Source organism: Schistocerca piceifrons, chromosome X (genome assembly GCF_021461385.2).
Source record: "Schistocerca piceifrons isolate TAMUIC-IGC-003096 chromosome X, iqSchPice1.1, whole genome shotgun sequence".
Classification (NCBI taxonomy): Eukaryota; Metazoa; Arthropoda; class Insecta; order Orthoptera; family Acrididae; genus Schistocerca; species Schistocerca piceifrons.
This window is the reverse complement of record NC_060149.1, coordinates 346,897,250-346,916,522: the sequence shown is the minus strand read 5'-3', so window position 1 is coordinate 346,916,522 and position 19,273 is coordinate 346,897,250. Positions and strand designations below refer to the sequence as shown.

General features: G+C 42.2%; 1 protein-coding gene across 2 annotated transcripts in view; it reads left to right on the top strand.

Annotated features, from left to right (window-relative positions):
* The window catches only part of LOC124722111 (potassium voltage-gated channel subfamily H member 2-like), a 1,246,495-nt gene that overhangs the window by 807,283 nt on the left and 419,939 nt on the right, over positions 1-19,273 (top strand). For both annotated transcript variants that reach the window (XM_047247314.1, XM_047247313.1), the window contains exon 5: positions 12,093-12,216. In XM_047247314.1, the coding sequence (XP_047103270.1) occupies positions 12,093-12,216 (124 nt within the window). The remainder of the gene's footprint in view (positions 1-12,092; positions 12,217-19,273) is intronic.

Sequence of the window (19,273 nt, the reverse complement as noted above, 5' to 3'; positions counted from 1 at the left end):
CAGGTCAACATCTTCTCCTACAATGACAACACTTCCAAAATCTTTTGTTCTTGAAATGACAGATGTTACAATCATAACGTCAGCATCTTCTTGTGTCTGGTGCACTTCAACTCTACACTCCAGAAATTCCTTTTTAAGAAGTGTGATCAAACGCATCTTATTTCGTTCGTTGTACAAGAACTTGTCCTGAGGGACTTGGTTCACCATCTCTGATTCAACCACAACGTCAACCGAAGAATGTTTTTTTGGACCTACGAATCCTCTCAGCACTCTTTGTGCTACATTTGTCTCCCTCACATGGATACCCATCAAATACAATAGCAAATTGAGATCCAAATTGACGTTGCAGGTAAGAAACATAGCGTTGGGCTATTGACTTGAAGCAAACATTTCGAGTCCAAGTCACTTTGTGGATAAGGTACCCTCCATCAAAATTTCGTTTGGCATATGGCAGTCTTAACTGCTTGGTTAAAAAATCATCAGAATTCCCTTTTGCACATGAGAAGCATTTCTCTTTGAACTTGAACTGACCTTTTTCCTGCGACCGACGTAGCACGCCTGTTGGTTCCTGAGGATGTCGAAGGCTAGCTGCTATCATTCTCTCATTAATGTACTTCTTGTAGCATGCTTCATGCACCATCACTTCACCGAGCGTTTTCAAAAAACAGGAGTGAGCAGACTCCCTGCGTTTAGCGCTACAATCGATAAGTGTGCTCAGTCCTTTCTTTTTCACATTGCATCCACCACTCACCACAGTTTTTTCGCAAATGAAACAAAAATTCATGTCAGACATACTCATTTTCAGCACCACAACATATACTGAATGGAAGCGACTCCAAACTGTAAGACCCTTATTGTTGTGTGCTAATAGCTGTTAGCGCGCTGTGAACAATCACTAGAGATAATTGCCTTCCGCCCGCCAAAGAATAAATTCGCTTTTGTCCGCTAAAGAACAATTCCTACATACTTTTTCTTATAACTGATCATTAACGTCAATCAACTGTAGAAAATGTACGGCACCTGCATACAATCGTATTACATATTGTAACACAAATAAACTTCACGCAATCCGACGTGAATGTGTTCGTAGTTACTGAATATGATGCTGTTTGTCCTGGCCCTGCAGCAGAGTGAGATGTTAAATTCCAATGAATAACATGATGAGTAATATGTTTATACCACACAAATAGAAACTGAAATAACAGTGTTCAAAAATTAGGTAATTTGCCACTTTGCTCGAAATTTGAAAAATTGGTATTTTTTGACGCGCTGTAGCGCCTTAGATATTGGGAGTAGAAAAAAATGGTAAAAATCAAATTTGTAGAGAATTTTGTGCTCTTTAAAAAAGAAAATAGACGTCAAAGTGATATGAGCAAATGAAACTGAGATATTTTGAAAAAACTGAAAAAAGTCCGAAATTTTCGAAGTTTTTTGACTGCAGAAAGTTTTCCCAAGAGAAATTTTGTTGGCAAAACTTGGTTTTCTAACCTTTCCAACAATATGAACGAGTTAAAAAAATGAAATCTTCTACCCCACCTTTTGCAAGGTACAGGCTTTTTTTCTGACAGTTTCACTGGACTATATCATAATCGCTGAAATAAGCAATGGAATGTGGTTCTCGACCATAAAAGAGGACCGTTTTAAGTGGTGAATTTCGTTCCGATCTGTGAGCTGACAGGAGTCATTTTCCTTCCTCTTCTTTTTATGGTGAGTAGACTTGCTGGAGCAACTATCTGATGCTTCTTACTAGCAGATATCCATTAAACCCGGGTTGTTTAGTAGACTGGCTGGAGTAGCTCTCTGGTGCATCGTAGTAGCCGATTTCCACGTAGAGAGTAGACTGGCCTGAGCCACATTCTGGTGCTTCTCACTCGTCAGTTTCCTGTCTTTCCTGGTTTCTGTTAGCGTCTTCACATCAGTAAAGATGAAGCTTCAAATTACTGGTGATGACGCTGCTCCTAATAGGCGTCCCCTGTTGGACAGGACTCTGCAGGTATGTGATGAGAACTTCATTGTTGTTTCTGGGTATATTTTTTTAGCTGCGAATCTGATGATCAGTTTCTCTTTCCTATTCTTCTTCTTCTTCTTCTTCTTCTTCTTCTTATTCTGTTGTGTATGACAGCCCACTGGATGACCTGATGGAGGTATATGGTGCCCCAGAAGATAGTGCATCGGCGACTGGAGAATGTTATGAACAGAAGTACTCTCTCTCTCTCTCTCTCTCTCTCTCTCTCTCTCTCTCTCTCGAAATCGCTGCTATGGGCATGCATACAGTCTCACAAAACCCAGTTGCCATAAACACCACACCACAATCTATGATTGACCCAATAGCGAGTCCAGTCATATCAAAGACTCCATTATTTTAGCCATCTCCAGTATCAGCTCGCGGGAATGACGCCAGTTATCTAGGAAGGAAAGTGTTGGTAGTTAATTCTACAATAACACAACTTGTTAACCACACACACACACTTGCTTATATGCATGCATTGTTTTTTTCTAGGTGCACTCGAGGATACCTGTAATGTTGATCTAAGCCAAGGGTTGGACAAAATATTACAAAACATATCGGCAAATGGGGACGTGATGGATGTACGATCCACTGATAGGGACGATGAGAATTTTGAGTGTAAGCACTGTAAAATTATTATATATCTTTTAGTAATATATGCATTATACTTATCGTTTTTCCTTTCTTGGAGGAAAGGATGGAAGTGTACAGATGTGGGCTTGCGCCTACATCTGACCTGGCCTCTCTACAACGATGATGTACCTCAGCCAGATGTACTGCAGCCTGGCCCATCTACAACAATGATATACCTGCAGCAGGATGTGTTGCAGCCCATCGCGTCGACAATGATGATGCACCCGTGGCCAAACGAAACACAGCCTGGGAAGTCTACAGTGAGGCAACCAAGGCCGGATATGCTGCAACTTGGCCCATCACAAATCCAGCTTCACAATTCTGGCTTCGTTGCAGTTGTCTGGGTCACACATCCTGCACCGTGGTCCTTCACGCAAATGTCGTCATCGAGCATTGCCGCACCACTGTTCTGGCCTAGTAGCAGCAGCACCTCACCCGCTGCTATAGATCACAAAGTTAAGTCCAGCAGCCACATAGGACTAGATTGTGGTTGCTGATGCCTTTGTGGAGAGGATCTCACAGACCTGTATTGACAACACAAATGCAGGATACAAAGATCCTGAAACGTTTCACGGTGCCTACCATGGCGTTTTATAAAGATTGCTCCCAAATCGTCTGCGGTATCTCACCATTAAGTGCAAAGCAGTACTGCACTGTAAGCTGACACAACCCCTACTCCTCTTCCCTGCAACAGATAGTGATTATGGCGACCAGAAAGCTTCGTCCAAATTTGGGGGAAACTCTTCTGGTATCAATGTGTGATTCAATTACAGAGTTGTTCAGAACTTTCTTCAAGAGTGTCGTACTCGGTCATTTTTCCAGCATGCAGTAATTACTGTTGGGTAAGGTGCTCATCAGTGCACTCCACCATGATGTATGTGCTTGCATCTTTTTGATCCACTTAATGGTGGTCCAGTTTAATCCCTCTTCTCCAGAAAACTATTACCGCTAAGAAATCATACACTAATGTCCAGAATCTAGATCAGTGGGATGAATATTTCTTCTCACGGTCGCTTCTGGTTAGCAACAGAAGTTACCGGAAATATGAAAGAACATATAACACATCTGATGTCCATGGGCTTTAAAAGTTCAAAGGCATCTCATTTTCCGTAAATTTGCTGAACCTAACAAAATTCAAGGGACAGAGTCTGAACTATTCAGTTCATGTACGAGTATACAGCCAGGTTGTTGATAATGATAGCCAAACAGAGGAAGATGACTATGAGCGCAGTGTACAGATCAAAGAAGTCAAGTATATACACGTTTGACCACTCTGCTTTTCGAAAATAGTGAGTCAGCGACTCAGTGACGTAGATTTGTTGCTATTATCCGAGGGCAAGAAGCAACAGTATGTACGGATCAAAAACAGTATCTCCCTACTTTCCGCCAAATTGTCAGTAAGTAAAGTGGCAAAGTATTTTTCAAGAACCCCCACCTCCAGGAGAGATCTCCCTTTGTCGTATACACAGACTTTGAATTACTCCTAGCTCCTGTATTGCGTTGTGAAGGTGATCTCAGTGCTTCTCACACTACTCTCATAGAACAGCACATAGCGTATGCGGAGGTGTATCAGATTGAATGCTCGTGTGACAGCAGTTGCAACAAATTCAAATCATACAGTAAGGGTAATCCTTCAAAATGGTTACCCTCTGAGCTCGAAAAGCTCACGTGAGAAGTTGATGGGAATACCAGCAGGCAGCTGCATGTCACATTTCTGGGCTAATGCTGGATAGAAAAGGTGAAATTCCAAGTAGAGACCATTTTCATCTAAAAGGGAAGTTTTGTTGTGCCACCCACAACGCATCTAGCTTGAAGTACGAACTGCCATGGCACATACCAATCTTCTTTCATATTTTGAACTAGTATGATGCTCACTTCCTTGTTGACCACTTGGGTGATTTTTGTGTGAAGCGTTATAAGGCCAGTGTCATTCCTGATATCTTTGAAAGTATATTTCAGTTCCCATGATATTCACGCCAAGAACAACGCTCCACTTCCCAGATACGCTACGTTTCATGCACCCATCTCACCAGAAACTTTCTGAGATGATATATCTGGAGGATATGCATATCCAGAGATGCGTATCCCAATGATGTACCGTTTCAGCTTCTGACAAGGGGGAATTTCCTTACAAATGCCTGGTTCCGATGGAAAGACTATATGAAACCGTGTTGTCTGATAGAACCGCATTGCCCAGCAAACTGACAGGCACTGTCACTACGGGTGCAGGGTATGAGCATGTGGTGAATGTTTGGCAGGAATTCAGTATCACTGATTTAGGGGAATATGCAAAATTATTCATGATCACCAATGTACGCCTGCTCGCAGACGTCTTTGCGAAGTTTCGGACTGTATGTCTGGCCACATACTTTCTGAATTGTGCCTTCTATTTCACTGCACCAGGGCTTTCGTGGAAAACAATGTTAAGGAAGGACACATGTAGACATCGAACCGTTGACCGATGTTGACATGTTGCTCTTCTTCAAATGCGGCATTCATGGGGGCGTTGCCAGTGCATGCACAGGTATGCCGTGGCGAATAAGCGGCAAACCAGCGAGGAGGAGTAGAGGTCATCTGGCGATTTAAGGTGCATCCTTTACGTGGGAGTAAACAACTTTTAGAGGCAAGCCATGCATCAATCTCTGCTGATTAGAGGGTTCTGATAGATGTCTAGAAGGTCAATCGGCAGACTGAAAGAAAAGATCCAGAATGTGGCTGTGGACTCTGGGAAGGGATATGTCCTGGAGGCAGTCCTAGAATATCCCGCCCATTTGCATGACGCACACAGTGACTTTCCGCTGTGTCCAGAGTGCCTAGTCCAACACAAAGACACAAAAGTTCCATCCCCACAACGCTGGGGAAGAAACGCAGACCCATTCTGCACCACAGAAATCTTCAGCAATGCCTCATGTTGAGGGTGAAATTTGTTAGAATTATCCGTGGTATCTGCTTCGACCAATCACATTGGTTGAAGAAGTACACTGACTTAAACAACGAAATGAGGGCATCTGTCACATATGATTTCAAGAAAGACTTTTACAAAATAATGAACGGTTCATTTTTTGGGAAAGCGATGGAAAATGTTGGAGGAATACCTTATTTTACCGTTTGATGGGCATTATGGTGCGAGAGATTTGACCACTAGACCAAATTTCTATTGCGCCACCATCATCAATTAAGAACTAGTCGCTATGCAGATGGCCAGCGTTTCAGTGCAGTACACAAAGCCTATCTATATCGAAATGTGTGTTCTGGATTTCTCCAAACTCCACAAGTACTGCTTTCACTAGGAGTTTGCAAAGCCAAACTTCGCCAATGCCATATTACTTTATATGGATGCAGACAGTTTCATTTACTGGGTTAAAGGCTTTGATCCAGTTGAAGTTATTAGGTACAATCCCAAAACATGCAACATGTCTGGGTATGCGGTCGTAAGCCGGCCGAAGTGGCCGTGCGGTTAAAGGCGCTGCAGTCTGGAACCGCAAGCCCGCTACGGTCGCAGGTTCGAATCCTGCCTCGGGCATGGATGTTTGTGATGTCCTTAGGTTAGTTAGGTTTAACTAGTTCTAAGTTCTAGGGGACTAATGACCTCAGCAGTTGAGTCCCATAGTGCTCAGAGCCATTTGAACCATTTTTTGCGGTCGTAAATCCTTATGGAATAACACCTCAAACAAGAAGGTTATCGGGCTAATGAAGACGAGGCGAATGGGTGGCAGATTGTGTTTATGGGGCTCACGGTGAAGATGTTTGCATACTGTGTAGATGCGGGTGCCACCCAGAGACACGGTAAGGGTGTGCATCATGCAGCGTCATAGGCTATCTCAAAAGAGGCTTAAAAGAGGTGCATTCTCGAGTGTGTTGGCGCTGCACAGCATGTGGTGCGTTAAGTAGTCTTTTTATCGGGCGGCCATGGGGTACATACTGCACTGCAGCTGAAAAGGGCTGTCACTGTCATGACGACAAATGTTTCATCTTTGGGGACAAGATCAGGACCCTACTATTCATTGAGTGTGTGGCTGTGTATTTATTTGAAAGCAGTATTGTGTGTATGTGTGTGTGTGTGTGTGTGTGTGTGTGTGTGTGTTCTTCGGCCTGCTGCTGCTAGTCCCCGTTCCCCATACATTGTATACATTGATAGATCAGAGATTAAAACGCAAATAATGTTCAAAAAAGTGTATACAGAAATGATTCAGAATGTAATTATTAAATGAGAAACATAATAGATAGGTTCTTCTTTCCTAGTTTTAGTATAAATATTATCTCTATACCTGATAGTAATGTACATAAGCCTTCAGAAAAAAATACTTTATTGTGAAAAACAGTTATTGTTAATGAATCATAAGGATTGAAAATATTGTTAACAAACCAAAAATGTTGTTAATAATTGTATTACACAAAAATATTAATAATATACCTCAATTTCACGTGTTAAATCATTATTATTATTATTATTTTTATTTCATTCCCCTTTATTACAGCTGAACTATAGACAGAGTAAAGTATGGTTGTCAAACCTGATGGTCCTATCTCCATGGTGTTTAGCAAAAGAATGAAGCCACCAACCCAAGTGCTCTACTTATAAAAGGAGGAGGAGGAGGAGGAGGAGTTGGAGATTGAATCCCATTGGTCCAGGGTTGAAATTCATTTTCCCTCCTGGAGATCACATGATCAGTTCTCAGAAGTCCTTATCTAAACCAATAATAATTGGGTCTTGGCTAGAACCTGCAGTATCATAAATCATTCTTATCCCCAACCAACAAGACAACTGCCCAACAACTCACATAGAGGGGAGGGTGGTCATAAATCATTCTTTTGCACTCGTATATAGACCTAGATGAGAAGGGAGAGGGGCATACGTAATTCTGACGTTGGGGGAGGCAGATAATTAATCATTGGCGCCAGAACCCAAAGTTCAGCATGCTAACTTGTTCATTACAGCACGTGCTACAAAAACAGGGCAAAGAATGGTTTTGAATAGACGCGATTATAAGCTGCCAATAAAAATCTATAATGGTATTGCGAGACTAATTTAACTGCTGGTACCAACAGCACAAGCAGTAAATCCAGTGCAGTGAGGATTACTTCGCAAAACGTCAGGAGCTTTTGGCGCTGTAATTTCACTAGTTATTGAAAATGCTTATATTACAAATCTTGAAGTGAATCTTAATAACAGTTCTATACAATTTTCTGTAGCCTGTGGAAGTACGACTTGCATTAGATTCCAGATTGTGTGTGCCGGAATTGTAAGCAGTAATGAAAAGTAAGTAAAGTTGTGTGGCATGAATGGAAGGGAGACTCTGAAGGGACGTTAGAGACACCTAATTGGGAAGATTTTCCTTTCCTTCCCGTACACTAGCACCTATCTTTAATTAAGTATGGCAACTATACGCGTAAGTGAATTTACGAAGTGTAGGTGACTGTAATGTGTGTGTGTGTGTGTGTGTGTGTGTGTGTGTGTAGTGTAATGTAGTGTAGGATCGGATCATGTTTGTGTTGGAGATGAAGAGAGAAGGGATCAGGTGGAACCCATTGCCGGAACATTGCCTACTCCTCTGGAAATGCTCCAAAGGAGGCCTCCGAGCCTAACTTTCTTATCCGACAGTTGGATCACCGTCAACAGTGTCACGTGCCCTCACTTCATGAGACACTACAGAGATGTTTTCAATTTCATCCAGGACATTGATGTAAAGAGTGGTGTTCAGGGGCATCACGCCACCACCTCTCTTGTTTTCTCTGCTATAGAGGCAAAGGGAAAACTGTCAGCAGCGTACTGCGAACTCGGATGGTCGACCATGAAAGGCTTGGACACGTCCGATGGTGCCGAATTTTGGTGATCAGACGGAAACCAGTGTATCCGCTTCGGCACATCCGTTGACAATAATAATAATAATAATAATAATATATCTGGCGAGCGCTTCACGTCATACTGGGAATATGTCCACTTACCTTACAATCACGGAAGAAACCAGGTTTGAACTGGTCTGAGTGGAGGGACTACTGCCACGTTCAGAATATCATAGGAGTGCAGGCCACAGGCCCAAAGTAAGTAAGAAATCACTTTCTCTTTCGCTGACAGAAAAGGTGGGATGCCGGCGAAAAGTGCAGATGCATCTATAAAATCTTCCAAACCATAAAAAAGATCTTGTGTGTTGGGCATCTGAACATGAGGGCTGAACCCACTTTCTGATTGTCTACAATCCATATACCATGTATTCACACAGAATCGGAAGGGAGGAAACTGACGAATGTGCCAGCCCAAAAGAACTCATTTCAGAGGACTCTATCTGGAAAATCTCTGTATGTTGAGGCGGACAATTGCTGATGGATAACAACTAACTCAGCATAAACACCGGATGTCAAGATATTCTGTATCTCGAGTCAGCCAGGAACAACTAAATAACTGACAAGGAGTTCATTAAAGCTTGAGAGGCATATTATTATCTGCGTCACTTTTCTCTACTGTACTACTCCAATAGCGACGCCACTGGTGTACTGGTCTGTGCACCCAGGAAACCAAGAGGCTGGAATGACGAGATCGTCTTCCAGCGAATGCTTACTTCTGATATGAAAACGTGACTTAAGACGTGAGTTATGTCACGTGCAACCAGAAGAAGAGCGTGCAGACACTAACTGGTATCCACGCAGAAATGGACGAAGTCAAAAACACAATCTTGGCACAATATCTTATGTAGGGTCCACAAAGCTGAAGGGGATACCCACGGGCCAGGACCCTTTTAAGAGACTGTTGGCAACCGTTGACGCGAAAACTGTTCTTAAGTATCCAATATTGATTAATTTAGTATAGTGGGGATAGACAGATCTCCGAATGCCAGGCATAATAGTAGTAGGAATAATAATAATGGAGGTAAACAGTTGTAAACATGACATCTTGGGTTGTCGGGTGTTCTGCCGGATATCAGCGTCGTACTAGCACAATATTTCGGTCACGTAGCTCGTGGCCTTCATCAGGTGCGACCTGAGACTACTCCTCGAGTGGACCTGGTCCAGTAAATACTGGACCAGGTCCACTCGAGGAGTAGTCTCAGGTCGCACCTGATGAAGGCCACGAGCTACGTGACCGAAATATTGTGCAAGTAGGACGCTGATATCCTGCAGAACACCCGACAACCCAAGATGTCATTAGATCGCCGGGAAAGCCTGAAGAGTTGTAAACATAGTAGTAGTAATGGTGATGGTGACAGTGGTAGTAATAGCACTAGTAACAGTAATATTTGTTTATTTGTAACCGTAAAGCTGTTAGTATTTTAAGTGCTGTCAATATAAATACAATTGTAGCGTGAAAATTGAGCCTGTTTGAGAATACTAGAAGCTATGAGCCAGGATAGATAAAGCGTAGGTTTCATCTTGCTGTACACTCATTGCAGTAAAATGTATAACACTGTATCCTGTCTGCGAAAGCACAAGATCATAACGAGTGCTCGACAGTGGACAAGGACGCCATAACATAATTTACGTGCATTCTCTGTCTCTTGTATAGTAGCATAGTATCTCTTCTGACCCAAACACACCAACAATCTCAGTTCGTCGTTTAGCTGGTAGCATACCCTCACTGCACAATATTTACATTGAAGTGTTAACGCCGGCCGGAGTGGCCGTGCGGTTCTAGGCGCTACAGTCTGGAGCCGAGCGACCGCTGCGGTCGCAGGTTCGAATACTGCCTCGGGCATGGATGTGTGTGCTGTTCTTAGGTCAGTTAGGTGTAATTAGTTTTAAGTTCTAGGCGACTGATGACCTCAGAAGTTAAGTCGCATAGTGCTCAGAGCCATTTGAAGTATTAACAAAGGCGACAAAGCCTGGGGAGCTGTGTGATGAGGAGGTCTGTGTGAGCTTATTGGATGACAGCATGAAGAGTGGGCATGCACGTGGTTACCGTATGATACATATACACTGATATAGCAGTTGCTTTAAGATGTATAGGGAGAGGGAGAAGTCTTGTACACAAATGGCCACGCCCTACTGAGGCCACCCTAGCTATACTCCTTATAACTCTTGGCCGCGTTATTTGAAATGAGTATCTATCTGCCGGTTGGAACGACGTGGTGAGGTGTACTGCAGGCATATGCAGCGTTTGTGTGAAAGGGTTTTAAGAATTAAGTTTGCGGCGCTGGTGTGTGGAACCAGCTTTTAGGAAGATTAAGCCTAAGACTTTGGAGATGAGCACTTTTTCGGCGTCTGTCAGTTAGTCGTAACTAATGCAAAATATTTTCAAAATAACACCGGGTCTAGTCAGTATCCCCTGAAGCCACAATATACTCACTGAGAAAGGAACACTACAAGCTTTCCTTGAGACTGAACCAGCATGAAATGTTTGTATTAGCAGTGCTGCAACAATTTGATGTGTTGCTTTTTGTGGTCCATATACTGTCTAAAAATGTTTGTTCTTGTCCTTTTACAGCATACATTACGTATTATGATTTCAAACAATTATTGACCTATATGAAAAAAAACGTAAATGAGTTAGAAACTACGGCGTGCACACACTTTATTCAACATTTAAATGTCAGTACAGGTATTCCAATTTAGATTATCACTTGTTCAACATGCTTGCCATCATTGGCGATGATGTGGCGCAGACGAATAGCGAAATTCTGCATGATCTGCTGAAGTGTCGGAACATCGATGCTGTCGATGACCTCCTGAATGGCTGTTTTCAGCTCAGCATTGGTTTTAGGGTTGTTGCTGTACATCTTGTCTTTAATATGATCCGGAGAATATGGTGACCAATCGAGGCCCATTCCAGTGGTCTCTGGGTACCCCAGAGCCAGAATGCGGTCCCCAAAGAGCTCCTCCAGGACATCAAACACTCTCGTGGTTCGATGGGGTCGAGCTCCGTCTTGCATGTACCACATCTTGTCGAAATCAGGGTCACTTTGGATAATGGGGATGACATCGTCTTCGAAGACCTTCACGTACCATTCGGTAGTCACCGTGCCATCAAGGAATATCGCATCGATTGTTCCGTGACTGGGCAATTCACACCACACAGTCACCCGTTCAGGGTGAAGAGACTTCTCGATAGCGAAATCCGAATTCTCAGTCCCCCAAATTCGCCAATTTTGATTATTGACGAACCCAGCCAAATGAAAATGGGCTTCGTCGCTAAACCAAACCATACATGTGCATACTAATTCCCATCATGCCCCGGGGCCAACCGTGCAGTTTTAGCGTCCTAACGCAAACTGTTCTGAAGTTACGACGATTTTCTTTATATAGTTCAATAATTGTCCCCCTATATATGCAGTGAAGGATGATGATGATGATCTTACAAAATATAAATTCATCAATGGGATAATAATGGAATAAATCATCTGTGGAATTAGGAAGAATTTTATTTCACACTCTTTGTAATTTTGGTCTATGTAAAAAGATAAAAAAAGAAACTTCTTTAAACTGAAATGAAATTGACTACTGCGAATGTATCTTGTTTCAGGCCGAGTATAGGTCGGAAGGAGAAGGAGAAGGAGAAAGCGAAGGAGGAGGAGAAAGAGAAAGAGAAGGACAAAGAACGACCGCTGGGCGAGACGCCGGCCGCGCCAATCGCATCACCGGAAGCCGTGAGTAGTCAATATTTTTCTATCCTTAGCTCAAGTTGTAATGAGGCATCTCATCTCTCAGTAAATCGTTCTTCTGCAAAAACCAGAAACATCGTCCGAATGAGAGTCAGCTCCCGCCTTGTTACATTTTAATTACCAACCCTGAGAAATACGATTGTTGTAAATAGTTCGACCTGCACCTCTAAAAGGTGTCTTGCAGTCGGTTGATCCGTGAGACAAAGCGACAAAATTATAAAAAGAAAGATCTTTACGATTGGGGGCGAATTTTGAGCTTTCTTTTATACATTATCCAAAAAAAGGCAATTAAAAGAGACGCGATTGAGTTCCAACATTAAACCAGATGTTGACTTGCAGAGAAACAATGTTGGTACAGAACAGCATCAAGTTTCTTTTGAGTTTTTTTGCGGGTTCTGAGTTTAGTAATAGTATACTGTATACTCAAATCGCGTAAAAACGTAACTAGTTTAAAGCAGTGTGTTGATATTTTAATGGATCTTTTTATTCACTAGTACCCCGTTATTGTTCTCCTGGCAAGAATTTGGTGGAAATGGGTTACCATTAACTTAATCGCCAACTTTAAGGTTGTCTGCTCTTTTGCAAACGGGCTACTGAACTTAATGTAACAATCCGAACGAAATATCACCGTCACATACTCTCACTAGATCTATTTGGAATATCTGATGTTTATCCCTGGACTTCAACACAATCTGAACAGAAACTGTTAGTCTCCTACATCTCTTGTCTTTGTGTGCTAAACAGTGGTAATGCAAATATCTCCCATCATCTCAAATCAAACCGGCTACCGCTGGGTCATGTGACATGATCACATTATGTGTTTTCGATAGGTTACAGAGGTGGATATGTTTCACGATTAATAAAAATAATGGAACATAGGGAAAGAGAGAGACTTTCATTTAGAAGAAAAGATCTCTTGATACCCATCACAAGAGATACTCAAGACAATATAGGACATTTGAGTCGCATCCATGGAATCATCTCTCCTGGTGAGCACTCTAAAGTGTGCAACTGAAGCAGAAACCGTTAATAAGTTTGCATAAGGAACTATATATATCACCTGTATAATACTGAACGGATCTGGAGGGAATAAGCGGTCACCTTATAATACGTCATTTAAGATGTTTCGAGATTTCTTGCGAAATATACTTGTTTATTCATCAACGCAAATTCTTCAAGGCTATATCAAATAACGAACGTTAACACACTGTACATCTTTTGAGTGATTGGGGTTGTCCTTTCGCAGAGCAAGCTAAGCTCGTTCTTAGAAATTAAACCGGTCGTGTCGTTCGAAGGAAAAATTACATAATAGAAACGAAGAAATTGAAATGTAATACGTAATTTTAATGCCGTTTGCGTTGTACAATGCAGTGTAGCGCGTGGAATTTACCACATTGTCGTGTTGGAGTCCTGAAAGCAACAGCTGCCCGAAATATATTCTGCGCTACAACGAGTCAATAGCACTGCAGAAAATAGTACTTCGTTATGTTTCCTTATCACCATTTATTCGGGAAAAAATGGCGATGAAGGTGATCTGGAATACTCATACAGTAAGGATGGATAGAGCAGGGGACGCTGCGTAGCCACGGCCCCGTCAGCTGATGGCAAGCCCGCATTCCTTTAGGGAAAGATAGACTAACAGTGCAAGGCCGGAACTCGGGAGTAGGGCGACCATTCCAGGCAAAAACAAAAGCACCATTCTAACGTCAGACAATGCCACGCTGACACGATCGTGATCTCCAAGAGGCGAACTTGCTGTTCAGCAACAAACTGTGACCACGTTTCCACAAAACACTGAAGAAATAATCAAAGATCTATAAATGGGGGACGTGTCAGTTATAGACTGTGCATATTCATACCAAAACGATGGAGATATGAATATGAGTAGATGGGCAGTGGGCATATGATGACAGTTTTCAAGGTCACTTGTAAGTATAGCCATGATAAGGCTCGCGGGGTATCATGTTATACCTCAGACACTTGTGCGAGATACATTAATTCTCATCCTCCTTCCTCCTCCCGTTGCGGGCTCTCTGGCCTGTCCACACACGTGACGCAATTGTATGTGATGCACTGAAGGTCTCCTCCCAGCCCCCGTCAACCCTACCCCCGTTCTCTGTGGAGCAACAGGACTCAAGCTCCCACTCCCCCACTTCACCCTTTCATTACTTGGGCAAGTGCGTACGCCTTGCCATTCTTGTTCTGCGCAGTGTTGTGGATGGATCATAATAAAGGGTCACCAGAGACCAGTCACCGCTCCCAAGTAGAGTGAAATGTCACAGTGCAAAGTTTCTCGTCTGTTCTGACTCTCTCAGTGCGCTACAAGCTGTCCATCAAATGTATCCGGTAGACAGGTTGATTCAGTTCATCCGTGACTCCGTTGAGCGGTTCAAGCACCCTGGCAAGAAAACAATCTTTTGCTTGGTACCTGGACACGTTGGAATACAGCGAAACGACATAGCTGACAAAGCAGCCGAAGAAGCATGTCGGGATAGTGTCTGTATGGTTGAAGATGCTGAAAACAAACTGCCGTCAATCATATCGACTGAACAGGCATGGCGGACTTCATCCCAACCTCACCTACGGAAGGAAGTTCTGCTCACCAGGCTACACAGACAACATAGCCCTTTAACACATGAGTTCCTCCTCTGGCGGGAGGATACACCACCCTGTGAAATTTGTGGTGTGCCATTTCCACTTCATCTTTTTTTTTTTTTTTTTGTGGTTGTCCTATATATTGACATCAGGGCAGCCCTTGGTTGGAGATCTGCCTTAATTCTCGCCAGTACTGACACCAGTGTTACAGGGATGTTGAAATTTTGTGAACTTTCATCCATAAAGTGCTGGGAAGGTGGGGTGGGGGAGCAAGACTTTAAAGTATTTTAAACCATTCCGTATGCGCACACTCCACTGCAGAGCGAAAAATTCATTCTGAAAATAAAACTCGTGTTACAAAACAAATGTACATCACCCCTAAATGTTTTGTCCTCTTGAGAGAAATACAGTAATATAAGTCTTCACGACATATTCTGTAAAATCTTTGTAAATATTAACAAAATTTGTAAAGTAAGACACTTTGACAATACAATGCGTGACTGTGAGATGGCTGAGTTACTGTCATTTAACAAAGTCATAGCGAAGTCTGTAAGTACTCTGACCACCCATTGCTATCTACAAATTTGGAACAATTTTTTACAATTTTATCGATTTCCTCCCAGTTTTGAAGACTGTCAACCATCCTGTGATAAACAAATACCACATGACCCCAAACACACAACTACATTACAAGGAACTCGGCCCTGCATTATTAGTTTGTGTCATCACTATAAAATTGCGTTAGGAAGATGGAGTGTGCCACTGTGGGATTATAAAACTTGTAGAATAACCATGGAAAAATCTAAGTATGCACACACATCACGAAGCGTATACTTTAAACAATTACCGTCACCACCTCTGACACTGCACTTTATTTAAAACAAAACTAAGAAAAAAGTGAAGAGGCAGACAAGTATGATCATCGCAGGACACCATGCCACGATGAAGATAATGAGCGCCGCAAGAGGCGGCCACTACTGACACTGCCAGTCTCACGAATCCCTTCAGCCGACCCAGAGAGCACTACTGCTACTGCCACCGGATAATGCGAGCCGCACCCAAGGGAGATGTCTGCAGGCTACGCAAGACTTCACGCCGCCTTCGCTAACCCCAGGCCACAAATGAGGGACCTCCACCTGCCCGCTCAGCCCGGGCAGCCATCACTGTGCCAACCTCCTGCCCGTCTCCTCACCACAAGATAGAAAGGATAGAGAAATGCACTTAATTTAAACAAAACAGACTAAAAACGTAAATGTAATAATGTCTTAGGCAACTGACCTGGTAGCTGGTACTGCTATGAGGTCAAGCACTCAGCAAGGTGCTTCCCACCCACGTGATTAACCGCGATATCAGTAGGCCTGTTGCAACAAGCAGGAGAGATGCCAGCAGTACCTGCATCGACGCACATGTGTGTACGTTTGCTGGCGGAAATCTGTGAGCGAATGTACAGATAATCGACGGATAGAATGTTGCTAACAGTTGAAGCGCCAGACCCTGCACAGAGAACGACTCTAAAAATTTTAATAATTCAGGGATATTATCAGAAATGAAGCGGTATTAACATTTCACATACTAGGCTACTTAATCTGTTATTATTACGTCAACTGTACTAAAAAATGTTGTTGTACATTGGCAAGACGCTGGTCATCATGGAGCCAATTGGATATAATTTGGCATGGTATCCCTCGGGAGTACATACTACAACTCTTATCAATCAATGCCACGTCAAATAACAGCTTCCATAAGAGCTTGATGTGGACCAACATGTTATTGACTTGTTCAATTTGTGAAGTTCTATCTCTTGAAGAAATGATCCAATTTTTCTCATACTGTAATAATTTGTTTGTCCGTAAATGTACCTCACATCTGAGGATTTCCGTGCCATTCTGATTATTCCTTTTTGGCGTGTCGTTTTCTTGTGTTAGTGTGTATAACACCTTGCAATGCTCCACATTAGCATCTGGACACATACTATGGGACATTAATATTGGATTGTATTTCAGTAGAAATGAAGAATGTATTTAAAAAAATAGAATCATGTGTGACAAGTTTGGGACATATGTGTCATATCAGTAACCTTTTGTCAGTTTCACAGTACAGTCTGATAGTTGTTTGGACATACGTGTTGGACATGCTTCTTCCCTTCACAGTAATATAGGTTTCCATTGGATAATGACAACATGGTTCTCGTGAAACCTTGCTGGGTAATTTTTAGGGAACATACATTTGAGTTAGGTTGCATGATACTAACGCCCCGTACCATTATATATGCCATATCTATTAATCCAACCTGGTATGCGATGTCAGGATTACGTGCAATTACTGTAATCTGATGTATTTTTACATAACACACCATTAAAAGCGCACTTAGAGATCGAAATTATTTCACCAAATGAGTTACGCAGAGGACAAATAATTATAGATTAGATCAATAAGGCTGGGTGATTCCAGGTATTTTTACAATGGTATATTGAGGCAGAAATAGCATGGTGGAACTGTAACGTGTATCCACATATACTGTTATCTGTTTGTAGCGTTAGAGCAGTACGCTAGTTGTACCTAACACACACCTCGAAAACATCATGAACCAACCAATTACATATCGCGATTTCTTGAGTAGTGTCATTATATATTCCAATTTTAGCACTCACAACCGGAAGTGATGTCATAATCAAACGACCAACTTATAAACTCTTGTTACTCTACAGTAAGGAAACTGCAAAATGATAGAAGTGCTATGAATATGTGATTTTTACATGAAATCTCTAATAGTAAATGTCGTAAATCCGTTCAGTCCATTGGTTCCTTTAGGTACTAATCGTCCTGATATAGATTTTTTCACTGTGTGGTGAATCATTTTAACAGGTTTTTTCCCCTGACACCTGTGGAATAACAAGGTGAATATTTAGAAACGGTGTAACGATTCTCTATAAGCAAATCCAGGTAGGTGTTTCGTAAAATTACTGATGGGGAAAAAATCTATAAAACTCGTTCAGGGAAATATAGCAGTATTGTCGTGACACCATGTCTCTTGACTGTCTCGTCATTCTGATATTAAAGGACATGTATGTGATGTCATCCCGCTCCTATGTCTAGTGGTGACATCCAAGTCCTCTAGATTTCAATGCAATAGCCCTTACGCATTGTGAATAACATTACTGCTTCCCTCTTACAGACACAAAAGTCATAGGTTGATGTTACATAGTCACACATCTCCATTTTGTTAAAAATTCCAGTAAATGCTTGCATGATGTCCATGAAGTTGATACAATGCTCCAGCCACTTGATCCATTAGAACATGCATTTTGACATTGGCCTATGACATAACCCTACTCATCCCCTTTGTGTGATCTACACATAATATCCCAATTTTTTTCTGTGTGAGATGCATGTGGGAGAAACTGATATGTTACAACTGAACAAACATTGTTTCCAACGTCCATCAGTCTTTTTTCTTAAGTGGAGCAATGCTGTGTATAGTATGTCCTGCGACCATAACAAATGTTCCATTAAAAAAATCACAGTATTCTATAGCATACACACTCTTTCCTGATTTTGAAATGTAATTTGTTTATGACAAATAACCGGTCGTCCAGTAGAGCAACCGAGCCAGATATGTGTAGCATAGGTTTTCCACATTGTTTCCAGGCATCTGTCAGTCCTATTTTTAAAGTATAATAATTCTTTGTGTGGTACTCTCTGCCGCAATGAGCAATTTTTCTTTTAAAAATCTACGGTTTTCTATGGCATATACACTCCCTCCTGATACTGAAATGAAATTTGCTATGAAGAATACCCAGTACTCCAACAGAGCAATGTAATTGTATTTATAACTTAGATTTCCACATACTTCATATGCAAAAAATAACTAGAAAACTAGGTGGACAGAGCACAGTTCCTTCATGTTGATTGTCCGGAAAGAGTGTACTTCTACACAGAGAACTTTTGTGTATCATACAACTGCAGAATGATAGTAGCGGTGCCGGCCGCGGTGGCCAAGCGGTTCTAGGCGCTTCAGTCCGGAACCGCGGGCTTGCTACGGTCGCAGGTTCGAATCCTGCCTCGGGCGTGGATGTGTGTGATGTCCTTAGGTTAGTTAGGTTTAAAAAGTTCTAAGTTCTGGGGGACTTATGACCTTAGAAGTTATGTCCCATAGTGCTCAGAGCCATTTGAACCATTTGATAGTAGCGGTACAAATATGTATCATCGACTAGTTCTCTTTTGTAGCAAGAGTGTATTTGTTTCAGTGTGCTGATTGTTGAACATTAAAACTATAAGATGCACACAGGTGCTCGCTTGCTGCTAGACAGATAGCACTTCCAGGCCACGCACCATTCAGCAGCGACTGTTCTGACCCACTGCAGAGCGATGAGATACGAGCAGGATTCACACAGACCGCATCTGTGATCGTCTCCCCAATGTGTGATCACTCTCCTCCAAAATCAAT